Here is a 14878-nt window from a genome sequence, read left to right as displayed (position 1 = left end):
GGGGGGGGCGCAAGGAAAACAAATAAACCAACCAGACAGAAAAACCCAAACAAAACCCACCAAACCAGAGAAACTCATGCTTTAAAGATAAATTTCTGTCTAAAGTGGTGTTCTTCGTACTGCATCCAGCTTGGAGATACCCTGGTCATTGATAGGGATTTCCAGGTGCTAGCTGCAGTATAAAAAGTAAGAATATGTTTTTGTGAGTCATCTGAAGTTGCAGGAGACTTTAATTATTTTTGTATAATCTGTCCAGTTGCTGAAAGTTAAGAAAAGTGTTTTCACAGCTATGTTGTATTTATACTTCCTTCTTAATGTCTCTTCTCTAGAGGTGTGACTGTAGTGTGTCTTAACTGTGATTTCCTGACTGATGTTTCTGGCTTAGACAGCATGGCCACACATCTGAGTGAAAGCCACTCTCATACTTGTCAAGTTGTTATAGAGAAAGGTGAGTACATACAATGTCTTATTTATGTAGTGTATGTATATATATAAATACTTGCGTGTGGATGTCTGTGTTATTGCAAACCTCTTTTTGGTTGCATTATCATTATTTCTGTGTACTTTGATTTGAAAGTGAGTACTTCTGTATTTCTACGTTTTCAAATATTTTTAATGATGTCCTTTATTTTTATTTTCAGTTTCTGTAGATATCCCAACTGCTGAACAAGTATCTGAGTAAGTTTTGTTTTACTGCTCAATGTTTCTATTAACTTAGTGACAGATGGCCAAAATTTGCCCTTTGAACTTGGGTTTCCTTTGAATTTCATAGAATTTGAAATGTATGGATGAATGTAGACGTAGACCCTTACTTTACTGGTGCTTTTTGCCCTTACCGTGTCCACAGTCACAAGAATGAGGAGAGAAAATGGTTACCTACTGCAGCCAAAATCAGAACCAGGTTTTTGTTCAGTTTGGCCAAAGAGGCATAAGTAATTCCTGCAGTATTAGAACTTCTCAATCATGACTTCTAAGTCTAGACATAGTGAAACTGCTACTTCAACTTGCTTTTAATACTAGCTTTATTAAATGAGTGGTTTATGTTCTTTATGTAATATTAATTATTAATGTTAATATTATTGACATTACACTTTTTAAGAGACCTTTACTAAAGTAGGACAAATTCAGTCTTTAATCTTTGATAAATATTTAGAAATTATTTTCAAAACAATGTTATTTATATGACAAAGGTATACTGTTTTGTATTAAATTTTAATTCTGGCTTTCAAAGAAAAATTAATACTGGGATTTTGGCTTTCAGGTTTTTTTAAGGGTTTGAAAAAGAGCCTGCAGTATTGCAGAGATTGTGATGCAGGGTTTGCCTGGGGGTATTTTTAGCCTTAGAAGAATGAGACGTGCTAAACTATCTCTGATTGTCCTGGAACAGTACCTGAGGCTTTACAGTGTGAGCTCACTTGTGAGCCCACTTACGCCTTAATGGAAGATTCAGGGGTGTGCCAGTTGAATCAAACATTCGAGTTCTCTCTAAACCATTTCAGAACACGGGAATAAAAATGTCAAATAGACTGTAAAGAAAGGTATTTTAAAAGATGGAAGAAAATAGTTTAACACTGATTTAACAACAAGGTGTCACTGAGTCCTAGCCTACAGCAGGATTCTAAAAGGCGGTAGATACTCATGTGCAGTGAGAACTCTTGCGACAACACAAGAAGTTCTTGGGCCTCTAAGCATAAATCAGCCTTCACTGAGTTTTGGAAACATCCCCAATAGCTTATTTCATATCTATTAAGTATTTTCTTTCTTAGTTTCTATGAAGTGGCCATTAAGAGAGGGAGTATTGGACTAATCTGTCATCTCGCCCAAACATAGAAATACTGTCTTTGGCAAAGAGTATTAGTGGAGCAAAGTATGTGCTATAAACTTCAAACTTTCAGCTAGTAACTGTTGAGCATGTGATACAGCTGAGTAAAACTGGTGGTCTGATAAGATGACCGATAGACATTATTTAAAAGAACTTAAGATACTCTGGCAGGAATGAATAGGGGAAGGCAGTTATTTTGGGAAAGCATTCCAGAAAACCCTTTAAGAAATGAAATTTCTGATTTTGGAGCACAGAATATTGAAATTGGACAAAATACTGGAAAGAGTCAACTAGGAGAGTGAGCTCTGTTCTCTTCATTAATCCAGGGTGGCTTGTGTCCTTTAACAATTTAGATTTCAGTCAAACTCAAACAATGGAAAACCAGTGTTGAGCTGTGATACTTGTGACAACCTTAGCTTTTCTTTTTGGAGCTAGCATTAGATGGGAATTAATACTTGCTGAACTATATGTAAGGAAAGGTTATAGCTGTATTGAATGCTGGAGAAAGAGGTACAGTTGTGACAGGCTGTTGTCAGTACTGCACAAGGACCTCGCTGTCTTGAATATATTATGGAGATGTCACATGAGAAGATTTAAGAATGTTGGATATACAAAGTATGTATTACTTAAAAAACAGATGGGTGAGCACTGAAAAGATTTGAAGGGGGAGTCAAGAATATGTGCAGGTTTGTTTCTGTGAGCTGTTAGATTAGGACAGATTCCGACAGCCATTATTTTTGAGAGCTCCGATGTTGCCATGAGATTAGTTACTGGTGCTGCATGAGGTGACATAATCTGTGGTGGTGCTTTTTGAAACTGTCATGCTCACAGACTTCATTACTTTCAGTAAATCTTGTCCTATTCCATATACTAATTCTCTGATACTTTGGACAAGAATATATCATTGCTAAACCTAAGAGCATGAGTATACCTGTGTGGCAGATTTTTTTAATTCATTATTTGCAGTACAGAGTACACACAAAAATGTTCATCTTTTTGTGGGATGGTTCTGCATAGTATTCTGTGGTTTGCTTTGGAAGAGGAGGAACTTGCAGACAATATTCATAACTTTTGCTGTGTGGTTTCTCAGTGATCTATGAATGTTCCTTTCCATTCTTTGACCTGTAATTCAAGTGAGGTATGACTTGTTTATGGGGCTCTTCAGAATCCCTTCATCACTGGAAACAATTACTCACAATTACTATCTTGAACACTTTTGGATCTTCTCTTGCATCTCTTAGATGGTATCTTTTGGTATCTTTTATTATATATTACTGTCTGTAAGTGCTGTAAAACTCATCTTTATTGCTAATGACCAGACATGTTCCATGAGCTCCGCTTAGTGTTGATGAGACTGTCTTTGGACTAGAATCCTGCCATTAGTAATACAGATAACCTAGCTGGAGATGTTCCAGCAGAAACTGCTTTTAAAATTGTTACTCTACATAAAGTCACCTTGTTTGTTTAGTGACCCACCTTGTGCAGAGGGAATAAGGCTTAATAACTATGCCAGTACTCTTCTAATGCTCAACTCTCTGCTTTGCGCAACAATTAACATATTTTTAAATGAACTGACAGCAGACATTTTTGTTGCAGGGGAGTTGAAAGTGAGCAGGTATCCTATACTGCCTTGGCTCACTGATACATCATTGTGGACCAGAAAATTGAACCCAGTCCAGCTTGGGATTATTTTGGTATGTAAGCGAACAAGGATCTGACCAGACCTTTTCCTTTTTCTTCATGCATTGAAGCTGTGGTATTCTCTTCTTGCATCTTTTAGGCAGCAGGTCTGGTCTTTTCTCCCAGTATTGTAGTCTGGCAAAGGCCCTCCTGTGATAACGTTCTCTGCTTTGCAGCATTGACTTGCAGCTTTTTGGGGGCTATATGCCTTTGAAGAGAGGCTTACCAGGAGTTTCACTTATGTGATGCAGTGTTTCTTTGCTGCTCATTTGCAGTGTTTCTTTGCTGCTCAAACCTCTCGGGGTCATCCCAAGCTAGAGTAGTGTGTAAATTATGGTGTATGTGTGTTGACATCAAAGCCCATTTTGTTCTGAACTTGATCCTGGCTTCTGAAACTAAAGGGCTTTGTCATTCTCTCTGGGTGTTCACTAAAGCATACAAGACCTGATCTATTTAATATTCAAGTAAGTTGCATTTTTGTCTGCCAATAACTTTACAGTATATAGTGGCAAAGTATGATTTGAATGTCTTCTGTCTCATGTAACTGCAAAAACTGAATCTTGGCCGAGGGAACCGATTAGCTGCTTTGCTCTGGTAGCTAAGCTTCTTTTTGCTCCTAAATACTGTAGGAGGAAAGCACGTGATGGAAGCAGATACGTTTATTGAGCCTTGATTCTGAGGGTGGAGCAGCTACAGTTCATTCACACCTTGTTCTTTTGGTATCATCTCTCATCTTCAAGGGTGCTCTCCTCAAGCTGCTGAGACATCTGCTGCTTTTGATTTCACTACTTCTGACTTCATCTTTAGTTCTAGATGATCTATGGCAAGTTTATCCATCAACAGGTTGTCTGGATATATGATGAGCTTTCCTTTTGTCATCTAGTGTTCCTCCAAACTCAACCTCCTGCTTACAGTGGTGGATATGTGTCTTGGTTGAATCTCTCATTTACCAGCTTCCAAGCAACCTAATAGATAGAGCTAATCTTACCCTGCGATCAGTCACTGTTATAACCTAGTCATAAGAGATTATTTTTGATGAATGCAAGCTGTTTCTTGATTTGCAGCTCTTTCTTTTTCTGCATAATCAAACTCTCTGAGATTAATCCATTTGTACTGGTATTTTTGTCCTCTTCACTTTCAGTATTCAAACAGTAATGGTTTTGGTGATAGTGAGCTTCTGCAGCCACTGTGGTATTGCTAATAATGGCAAGGATCCTGTCATCCATTGTCTCTTATTTTGTGATTGAGCATCTGCACGCTTACTCCGTACTCTAAAGTCTCGTTCTTTTTGCTACATTTTTTTTTCTTCTGACAGAAGCCATGTTCCATCTTGAATGCTGCTGTTCAACTTCAACCATCAGTTACCTACTACAGGTTTTTCTTGCAGGACTTACTTCTGTTTTGACACAGCAGCATTCAAACCAGCATAGTGGGTTTGTGTTTACGTTGTGAACATGCTGTTGCATTTCAGAGGAAGTTGGATCTGTGATTATTTCACTTTCATTCAGGTTTCCAGCAACAACAAAACTGGAATATGATTGCAGATTTTCATGGTTTTTGGAAATGTTCTCTAAGAATTTCCCAGACACTACGCTAGATTAACACTTCAATTTGAAGTTATATGAATTATACCTCTTTTGAATGCTCATTTGGAATATTATCATTTGGTTCTTTTACAGCTTTGCTACAGAAATTTTTTAAGTTTCAGGCATGCAGTCAAAACACTTGTAAGCTACATACAGATTTGCCAGCTTTGTATAAATAGTTCATGTAGAAACAATTGACATCATGGCATCCTGTTTCCATTTGTGTGAGGATCTCAGAAATGTTACTTATGCGGAAAACTCATAACATAGGAACCAGTACCAAACCGTGCAGATAAACCTGCCTGACTCAATATTAAATATCCCTGATGGTCCCAACAGCTACAACATTACATGAGTATTGCAGCATGTTGGACCACAACTGCAATGACAGAGCATGACTATGCATGGTGTGACCAGTTTAGCTTATGGTCGAAGAATGAAGATTTCATTTGTATGTTAACTTGTCTCTTTTTTGTTATTTTTAGGACATTGAGTGTCACTGCATTATGGGTTCTTAAAAGGCGTGCAGTCGCAGAGCAACATTGCTTGATTAGCAAATTCTATATTACCTTTGTTTTGGAAGTTGTTCTGACAAGAAAACAAATGTTTGTTTCTGCTATTCTGCTAAGCATTTGTAACGGTGCAGCTTTGTGTGTAATAACACTTCTCTACTCATGATCAATGGTAGTAAGTTGTTATATAGCTGTCTTCATTGCTAACCCCACTTTACAGGTGAGAAACAGGAGACAGTGTCAACTAACATGAACATCACCATCTTTCCTTTCCCATTCAGTTGTTAACAGTGTAAAACACCATGCTGTAGAGGCGGCGTTTCTCCTCTCTATTAACATACACCTTCCCAATAAATGCTCATACAATCAGACATTTGGGGGAGAATTGTGCTGTATGAAACATTAGCTCTACTTAGAGTTATATCTTTTGAAATAGGGAATTTCTGCTAAAAGCTGGAGTTCTTTAAAAAATAAATGCCTTTCTAGTCTTTTGGTCGTAAAAGAGATCTGTATATTGCTGGGTATGGTTCAGCGGAGTGGCTGGAAGGTACGTACCTTTAGCCACTTAAAGCTGTTTCCTAGAAATGCTTGAAGCTACAGTCATCCTAGGAAAGGTTACTTTTGGTTGGGGGCAGACAAAAAAGGGATGTTCGGCAAAAGATTCCAGCTAAGTTTCAGTACTGCTTACCCAAAGAAGTTGTGGGGGTAACTCTTTGGTTGTAAGAAAGCATGATAGATTGCTGGAAAGACGGCTGCTCGTGCTTTGGGCTCTGTGTGTGTGGGTAGAATATACATAACCTGATTATGCGAGAGCAGGGGAACCAGTGAGACTGTATGAATTTCAGAAATGAGAATACTCCTGTACTTGGACTGTGCATTTTAGAGTCTACTTGTTTTACTGACTCCAAATCTCTTCTGTTAGTCATAGGTGACTCCTCATGTATCAAATAAAGTTTCAGATCATCTGAATTTAGACTCTAAATTAATGTTTGCAGTTAATGTGGCTTTTATTCTGAGTCTCTTTGGTTTTATGGCCAATCCATTCTATTGAGTATCTCAAGGTGAAATTTTGTGCTCAGCAGCTACATTTTGGGGGTATTTGTTTTAAGGGATGTTTTCTTGTGGTTAACTAGAAGTTTATTTTTAGGTAGAATAAAGAATCTTTGAAGAGTTCTAGAGAGGTTTCAAAACTGCTCGCAATTGTGTACCAGCAGGCTGTACTTACTGGAGATGGTCACGATCTTTGTTCTATTTTCGTAATGTTCTTCCCAGAACCAGCGTAGCCCTACAGATGTAAGAAAGTCCATTGCCTTTGTTGCTGTTTGAAAACTATGAGATTTAAGGTTTCTTATATCCTAAAAGTGTTGGGAACATCACAAGGTGATAGTTTTCTGTGGCTTAGTATCCACTTACGAAACTTCAGCTAATTACAAATTAGAAGGAACTACCTTCTAAAACCTAATCCTAAACAGAATTAAGGTTGAGAATGTACATCAGGAATCCAGGGTAAGCCATATTAACAAAGATGTGGTTATCACAGAATGTTATACACCGTGTTCCCTTCCAAAACAGCCTAAGTTAGCCAGTTTGAATCTGTTTTATAAGCTATAAAACATCACCAACAACAGACATCTATCCAAATTTGATCATGTAGAATAATGTTTATAATGTGTTTAAAACAATCTACAGATATTGGATCCAATTATACCCATTTATTTCAGTGGCAAAACTTACACGTACTCAGACAAGAACAGTATGTTTTGTCCCTGGATATATGGTATCTGATTCATTTGTCTAAATTATTGTGCTCTTTAAAGAGTGACTGGTTTTAGAGAAATAACTATTTACAATGTATTTGTTTAAGTTCTTGCATAAAAATCACTAAAGCATTGAAGCTGAGCTAAATATTTGGTGTTACAACATCTTTTACTGGTGTTGCTACTCATGATTTAATACTTCATAGTATTTCAAGTCCCTGGCCCAAAAAAGTTGTTGTCATTTGATTTACCCCTAGTTTTTTTTCCTAGTATTGGTTAGATGAGTACTGTTAAGGTGCTATCATAGAAATGTTATTTTTTTAAAAATATTTTTTTGTAGTTATTTTGCCATCTTTTATTGCAAATCAAAATGTAATTAAAATAGCTATAAATGGTTGTTTATAATACAGTCCAAGTCGTTGGTTAGCTACTAGAACATTAGTGCTGGAAGGTGTTTATGGTGTGCTGAAAGTATATGCTGAAACTCTTTAAAAGGTCTGGTATTAGCACTGCTTTCTTAAATTAGGAAAATACATGTAGTAGATGCCAATCGAATAGAAGTATATATTTTTCATAAAATTTAAGTTGGTAAAGCTGTTTCTACTGTCAAGTATTTTGTACCTTGCAGACAAACATTAAGACTCGCTGAGGTAGTGGATCATTTAAATTATGATTAATAACACCATTTCAGTGTAACAGAGGCAGCACCATACTTCAGCAGATTAAATTTGCCTTTAATGCAGCATCAACAAAGAAGATTCAGACATAAGCAATTTTGAGGGTTTTGTTCAGCTTTTATTTTTTCATAGGAAACCTTCGAAAGGTTAGATTTTATATTAGAACTGATGACTTAACAAGGTTCTGTAGGAGACATACTTCTTGCTATCTCTGCAATAGCATTTTCTTAAATAAACACAGAAAATCAATTTTGGTGATGTTGTGATAAGCTGTTTAATTAATGTGGGGTTTAAAGCCAATAAATTTAAATAATTTATAGCTCATCTAATGTATGGACTGTGCCTGTGAATGTTTTTTGAGGGAAGTATCTCCTCCGAATAGTAGTTGGAGGTCAGCTACAACGCTTTACAGTTGCCCTAAAGTAAACTACAGCTATGCTCTGATATCTGGGTTATCGTAGGCAATTGAAAGCAAAGTGAGCTTGTTTTGCAGAATGTTTTTGTTGGGTCACAATGTGGCTTTATACTCTTAATTTAGCATTTCAGATCTTAAATACTTCAGTCATGGTTTAAAGGGGCTTTATGGTGAGGAGATGATTCCTCATGTAGAATTGCAGTAAGCAGTAGAATAAAAGCATTGCTAAACGTCTTAACTGTTGTTTTCATGAGGTGAGCTAACTGGAGCAGGTTACAGGAAACAAGTGTATCTTCCAATTTCTGTATACCAAATAAAACATTTTAAAATTCTGAAATGCTCTTCTGGAACTCTGAAGTACATTTAAGCTCAAAATAAGTATCAACTTTTAAAAATTTGTTTCAGATTACCAAGTTGCTTTCTTACTGTAAGTATCTTCATCCTTATCTCTATTTTAACCACACAGTATTTTAAAACATTGAATCTTAATTCATTATTCACTAGGTTAAAGACCGAAATCTCCATTAGAGAGAGAGAAGCTAAGTTGGAGGTAATGTCTTTTCTTTTCTCCACACAGTCTAACAATATCTCTGAACTTCATAACTAGCCTGAAGATCCAAGACAATTCTTTTTAAAATATACATGTGCTATTGGGTCATGTTGTTCAGAAGATATGCATAGTGCTTTCTGTGTTTTACTACAGAAAGATATGGCAGTGTTGGAAGGACACCTTTAGTGTGTCTGCCACACCCAAAGATTTCCAGTTTGCAGTCAGTCCCTTCTGGTTGGTTTGTGTGCCAGGCTCCAGTGAAGGAATGGTTTAGTTGCCTTATGTTATCTTCATCTTAAGGGAACCTGGAAATGGACCTGAAGTACAACCCGAGTACTGACTCTGAAGCATAACTTTTTGAGGGGTTTTTTTTATTTGTACTTCTTCAAAGAGGAAAATATTTGGAAAGGCTTCTTCAGGCCTGGATTTTTTTTTTTTTCCTAGGCATGTGTACAAATTTTGCTCTGCTTTCTGCCTATCAGGAAGCTAAATGATCTCACAGTGCATCACTTAATTTTTTTCAAAAATACAATCTCTGGATTCTGTAAGAAGTTGTCTTTCTGTTGTCCTTCAGAAAGGGTGATCTGTACAGAAATCCCAGCTGGTAAGAGAGTGGGAGAAGTTCTCAGACCTAGCAAAGATTTTTTTTTTTTTTCTTGTGACACTGCCTGCTTCCCAAATTGCAAAAAGCTTGGTGAGGTTTTTTTAGCAGAAGCGATGATTTAATAGAAATGGGGGAAGACTGTTCATTCAACAGCATTAAGCAAGAGTCTCAAATGTAGACAGCAGCACCTTTTCTTTGCATACCATTTTTCTTTCCATTACCACTTCAGGTGTGTGTGCTCTTTTTTTTTTTTTTCATCCCATATTGTGTTTCAGCATTATAGATGTTGAATTTGCAGGTTTTGCTCCACAGAATTGTGTTCCAATACTGGCTTTCATTTAAAAATAAAACAAAAAATGCAACATCCCCCCCCAAACAAAATCAAAACAAACCAACCCACACACCCTAGCCCTTATGGTTGGAGAAGGTGGAGAATACAGACAGAATAGGCTACTTGGGTGTCAGCTGTCTGAGCTTACAGGACATGGGAACCAAGATCTTTCAGAGCAGTGAGCTGCTGTTCCGTGGGCTCTGGGCCCTGTGGAACCTCTCTTTGTTTTCTCTAAGTTGCCATGGAATGTCTGGTGTTTTGTTGCAGCCAGATGCTTGATGTTTTGGCTGTTTGTTGAAATGCACAGCAGGAGGTCAAAGGACAAACCTAGGGTGCTGAAGAACCCAAAATATTAATTGATGGATCAGGTTGTTTAAAAACATTTAAAATTCAGAGAGATTAGTCAAGGAATTGTCCTTTCTGGTAGTTCCCCGGGGGGGGAATATGGTCAGCCGGGGCAGAGGAGGCCGGTGGATAGGGAAGGAGATCCTGTAGTAGGAAGTAGAGTGCAGTAATTTTAAATGAGAAATTGTTTCTTAGCATGAGTCATATGTGTAAGGGTTTTGTATGACAGAAATGCAATAACGTGTGGTACAAGTATAGCAAAGGGTATTGTAGACAGTAGAATAAGCTTATCTTGACCATACAGATTTAAAATATTTGCTACGTAATTTGGCCTCATTGAAACAAAATATACCACCTCTGGGGGCGAAAAAACCCATACTAAAAGTATGAAACATTGTCTACACAGTTTTAACTATTTAAGAGTTTGTGGTACAAATAGTCTTTTAAAATGTCTGTCCTTGTCTGTATACAGTGATGTTTTCTACTTTAAAACCAGAAATAACTTACAGTTGTATTCAGACAGAAAAAAAGGTTTGATTTCTTAATTTTGTCACTTAAGTATTTACAGTTTCCTAAATGAGAATAAGATTAGATGGGCAATATGCCCTGTAGCATAGGACAGGCTTATAGAAAACTGGTATCCAAATGGCAGTTTTCAGTCACTTGCTTTTCTACTGTTCTAAAAAGGGAGGGGGGGAATTGCCTTTGTTCATGTTGTTTAGCGTTAAAAAGTTATTTCATTGGGTAAGTTTTAAGAGACTCAAAAGTTTCTTCGGTGACAAGCATTTTGTTAAGAATCTTCCTTACACATAAATAGCATGTGTAGGGCTAAAACGTTGTGTGATGCTTAAAAAGATACACTAACCTCAACTTTGTCTTCCTTGCTTTTCCATTGGGTCTTTTTGCCTTTTTTTTGGCTATCAAAACAGAAGTTTAGTTCAGATTTTTTTCCCCTCCAAATAAAAAAAGCTGTCCAGGTTGTTTGCATCTTGTTCAGTAAGGCATAATTGAAATTACATCTATGAAAAAGGCTCCAAGAATGACTTTTAAACTTTTGCTTTGGTTTTGGTTGGTTTTTTTTAAATGTGGAAGACTATTTGCAAACATCTGTAGTAAGATTGGTGCTCAGTCTCTTCTACGTAGCATCTTTATGGGAATGTAGTGTGAAGTTATTTCTACACTTTATATTGTAATCAATTGCTCATGAATGTAAAATAAAAGAAGTATCATTAATTATTACAGAAAATTTCAAGACCTAGTTTATCTGAAGGAAAAACAGAAACACCAACTTTTGAAAGGTAAATACAATGATCAGCTGCATCTTGAAATCAGGTACATAAAATAACACATGCTGTGTTATTTCTCGGGTAATTGGGCAAAAGTATTTAACAAGTATTTTCATAATGTGTGTTTTCTGTGACAAAGTTCTGAATGGCAGTCTAACGAACTTATTCAACAAGACATGTAGAATTTAGGTTCCAACTGTCAAAAAACATTCTTAGTAATGCCTAAACTGCAAATCAATCAATATTCATAAGACAATAAATAAATTGCACAGTTTGTTAAAATAAGCATTTTTTAATAATATTGCATATGAGTTAACAATAACTGGGAAACAGTTTTAAAATACAGTTTAAAATGGTAGTTCTTGGATATTCTTTTGGGTTTTTAAAAACCTGTCTCATTTGTGGAAAGCATACTCAACCAGATTCTTAGCAGAGCAAATATGTGAAATTGTTGGGTAACTAACAACTACAGCTCTACACTTAAATTCACAATTTTGCATATTTTTGTCAGTCTGAGGAAATAATTGAAATGCTACATATTTCTTTTGGTGCATATTGTGGACAAATTTATACTTTATACAATTGATCTGAATTATTACTCCAGATCCCACAGCCTGAAATGTCTTATTCCAGTTACTGATCTGTCACAATTGGTACATATTTTACCTTTAAAAGCGTAGTCAAAACATTGTAGTTATTTTTTGCATATGCCTTTCTAGTGCCTTTAAAAAGGAAAATAAAGCAGACTGCTTTCAGTGTCTCTTGTAGTTACTTTTCTTAGAAAAGTTCTGCTTTATCTCTCTTCTAGTCATATGCAGTGTGGGCCAGATAATTTGAAATTTTATTTTCTCTTAAAATGCTTGCTTAAGAATTGAGACCAAATGATTCGGGTATTAGGAGCTAACTCGTGTGTTTAACGTATGGATTAGTAAACATTGTAATTCTGAGTATGATGTACTACTTTCTCCCATCCTTGGGTTTAAGTAGACAAAAATAATTTCAATATATAAATCTGTTCTGTTTTCTGTTAAAACTTTGATGCTATTTTACTGGCTTTAAGACAGACGTCTTAGACACATTTGAATCTCTAGCACCAGAGATTCTCAGTCCTCACTTTGCTGTTATTAAGCCAAGGTAGTTATGTTGATGTGTAGCAAGTAACTAATGCTGCAGGAGCAGTTGGTTCTGAGAATCCTGCACCTTCTCTGCACTGTGCCTGGGATGTTACCGTAAATTCGGTCCCAAAAGAACCCCCTAAGACCTGGTTTGAAGTTTCAGAAGGCAAGGCGTGCTTCACTGCAGCGCTGGATGCACGGGGCGGGGGGATCATTCCACTTCACATCAATGCTGAAAGACAAGGGCACACATTATATACAATTAAAAAAATGAATATTCATGTAATTTGAGAACTACACACCTATTTTCAGAGAGTCTAATGCATATGTTAATACACTGTTTGGGGAAGAGTCCCTGAGGGGTTTCCACAGGTGTCTGCTGGTTTATCTGCCCTGTCTGGAATGTCCCCATCACAGTTGCAAAAACTGCGTCCTTGGGCACGTTGTTGTCTGAGGCTCCTTACAGCAATTAGCACCAACTGCCCGCAGGCGTCAGGGAGGTGTTACCGGCGAGCAGAGTTGTGTTCCACCACAGAGTGCCCATTCTGAGCACAGTCAGAGCTGATTTGGGGCTCCTAGCACCCAGCTCAAGAGTCGGAGCACTTTGTGGATCAGAGCTTCCAGTTCAGTAAATAGTTGGCATGCTCCAGGACTGCTCTGTAAACCACACCAGCATGTGGGAACAGTCGAGGAATGCGCCTCAAAACCGTGGTGGTGTTTCGCACCGAATTGTTAATGTAAATGCAGCTGCAATACAGGTTTTGTTACCTGGAAATACTTTCCACAAACTGAAGGTGTGTTTCCACATACTTTGCAACTACTCTGTATGCAGGTGTGTAAATGTCACTTGTTTATAATTCTGTTCTCAAGTTGTAGGATTTTTTTTCTTTCTTGCTGTAGAATTTTTCCCTAAATGATTTTTAAAATCTTATTTTAAAATGCCAATATAAAATAATAACATACTCTAAAGTTACGTGAATATGTGTAGCTAAGAGCAGCAAAAAACCTTGAGCTAGTAGGATTTTAAAACAACAAATACTCAGAGCCTACCTTTCCTTAGCCTCACTTGGCAGCCAAATCTTATGTTTTCTATACAGTGAGAAAAAGAAAAAAAAAAATCCCTTTACTTTATAGGCTTCTGGAGCTTGGGGTGAGTGTATGTTTCCACCTGGTAGACTCACCTCTTGGGTTCAGAATTAAGTTTTATGCTACTCCCTTGAGGCAGCCCTGTTCTAAAACCTGATTTCATACAGACGGTGTGGCAGCTAGTTCGTTAGCATAGCACATGTTTGATAGTCTAGCCACGGTTGTATCATGATTGAGGAAATGGGTTCATTGTTTTCATGAAACAAAAGTCAGATTTTACATTCTAACTGTTCGCTGGAATCCTCCGTTCTGTGTAATACAGTTGTTGTTATTCTCACATTTTCCAGTCTTTTTGATGTCAGAATTTTTAGTTTTCTTACACTGTAACCAGTTTTGTTTGCACAGAGTAGTAAGAGCATGTTTCATTCCTAATAGCAGACTGAAGGCTATTCTTTTTCAGCTACTGACTTTTACAGAATAAGTTCTTGACATCCTATACTATTTTCATTTTACTGCATTACACTTGCTAGGTTTTGCTTATTCATCTACAGTTCTCAGCAGAGGTAAATTATTTCTTTGGAGAACTGTTCTCTCTAAATGAACTTACTGTTCTGCTTAGCAATCTAAAAGATCACTGTTCTTTGTGGATAGTTGTTTTTGTGATGGTGGTTGTGCAAAAACTTGTTCAATTTTACTTTTATGCTCTGTTTTATTGGTATAAATGACTCATGGGAAGATGTGCTGATGAGAGACAGCTTTTTTCTGCATGAGAAATGAATGTATAGAGATATTGCTTTTCTTCCTCACTGTTTCCCCTCCCTCCCTTCCCGTGTCTTGCCAAAAATGAGTGAGAATTGAGAGGATAGGTTTGAATGAAGCTGGGATTTTGGTTACTAGAAGGTGACGGGGAGATTGTGATGGATTCTTTTTATATGTTAAGGACAGGTTTGTCCTTTGAAGAGTTTCTCAGTGTGAATATTGTGTGTGTGTACATATATGTAAACGATCTGGGATTTTCAGTGTAGAAACACTGCTTTGTGTGTGCTAACGAGGCATTAGTCATCCCTTTACATAAACCCTTTTTTTCTTTTTTTTTTTTTTTTTTTTTTTTT

The 14878-nt window shown here is 36.9% G+C and overlaps 1 protein-coding gene across 14 annotated transcripts in view; it reads left to right on the top strand.

Annotated features, from left to right (window-relative positions):
- The window catches only part of ZNF280D (zinc finger protein 280D), a 47388-nt gene that overhangs the window by 27622 nt on the left and 4888 nt on the right, over positions 1-14878 (top strand). For 8 of the 14 annotated variants that reach the window (XM_026855707.1, XM_026855712.1, XM_026855704.1 and 5 more), the window contains 4 exons: positions 330-448; positions 642-678; positions 8954-8999; positions 11522-11577. In XM_026855707.1, coding sequence (XP_026711508.1) covers positions 330-448; positions 642-678; positions 8954-8999; positions 11522-11577 — 258 coding nt within the window. Of the gene's footprint in view, positions 1-329; positions 449-641; positions 679-3418; positions 3517-8953; positions 9000-11521; positions 11612-14878 lie in introns of all 14 variants that reach the window. The other 6 variants (XM_026855708.1, XM_026855714.1, XM_026855717.1 and 3 more) reach the window with 5 other exon arrangements.

This window comes from Athene cunicularia (assembly GCF_003259725.1).
Source record: "Athene cunicularia isolate RWA chromosome 10 unlocalized genomic scaffold, athCun1 chr10_part1, whole genome shotgun sequence".
Classification (NCBI taxonomy): Eukaryota; Metazoa; Chordata; class Aves; order Strigiformes; family Strigidae; genus Athene; species Athene cunicularia.
This window is presented reverse-complemented; position numbering and strand designations above follow the sequence as displayed.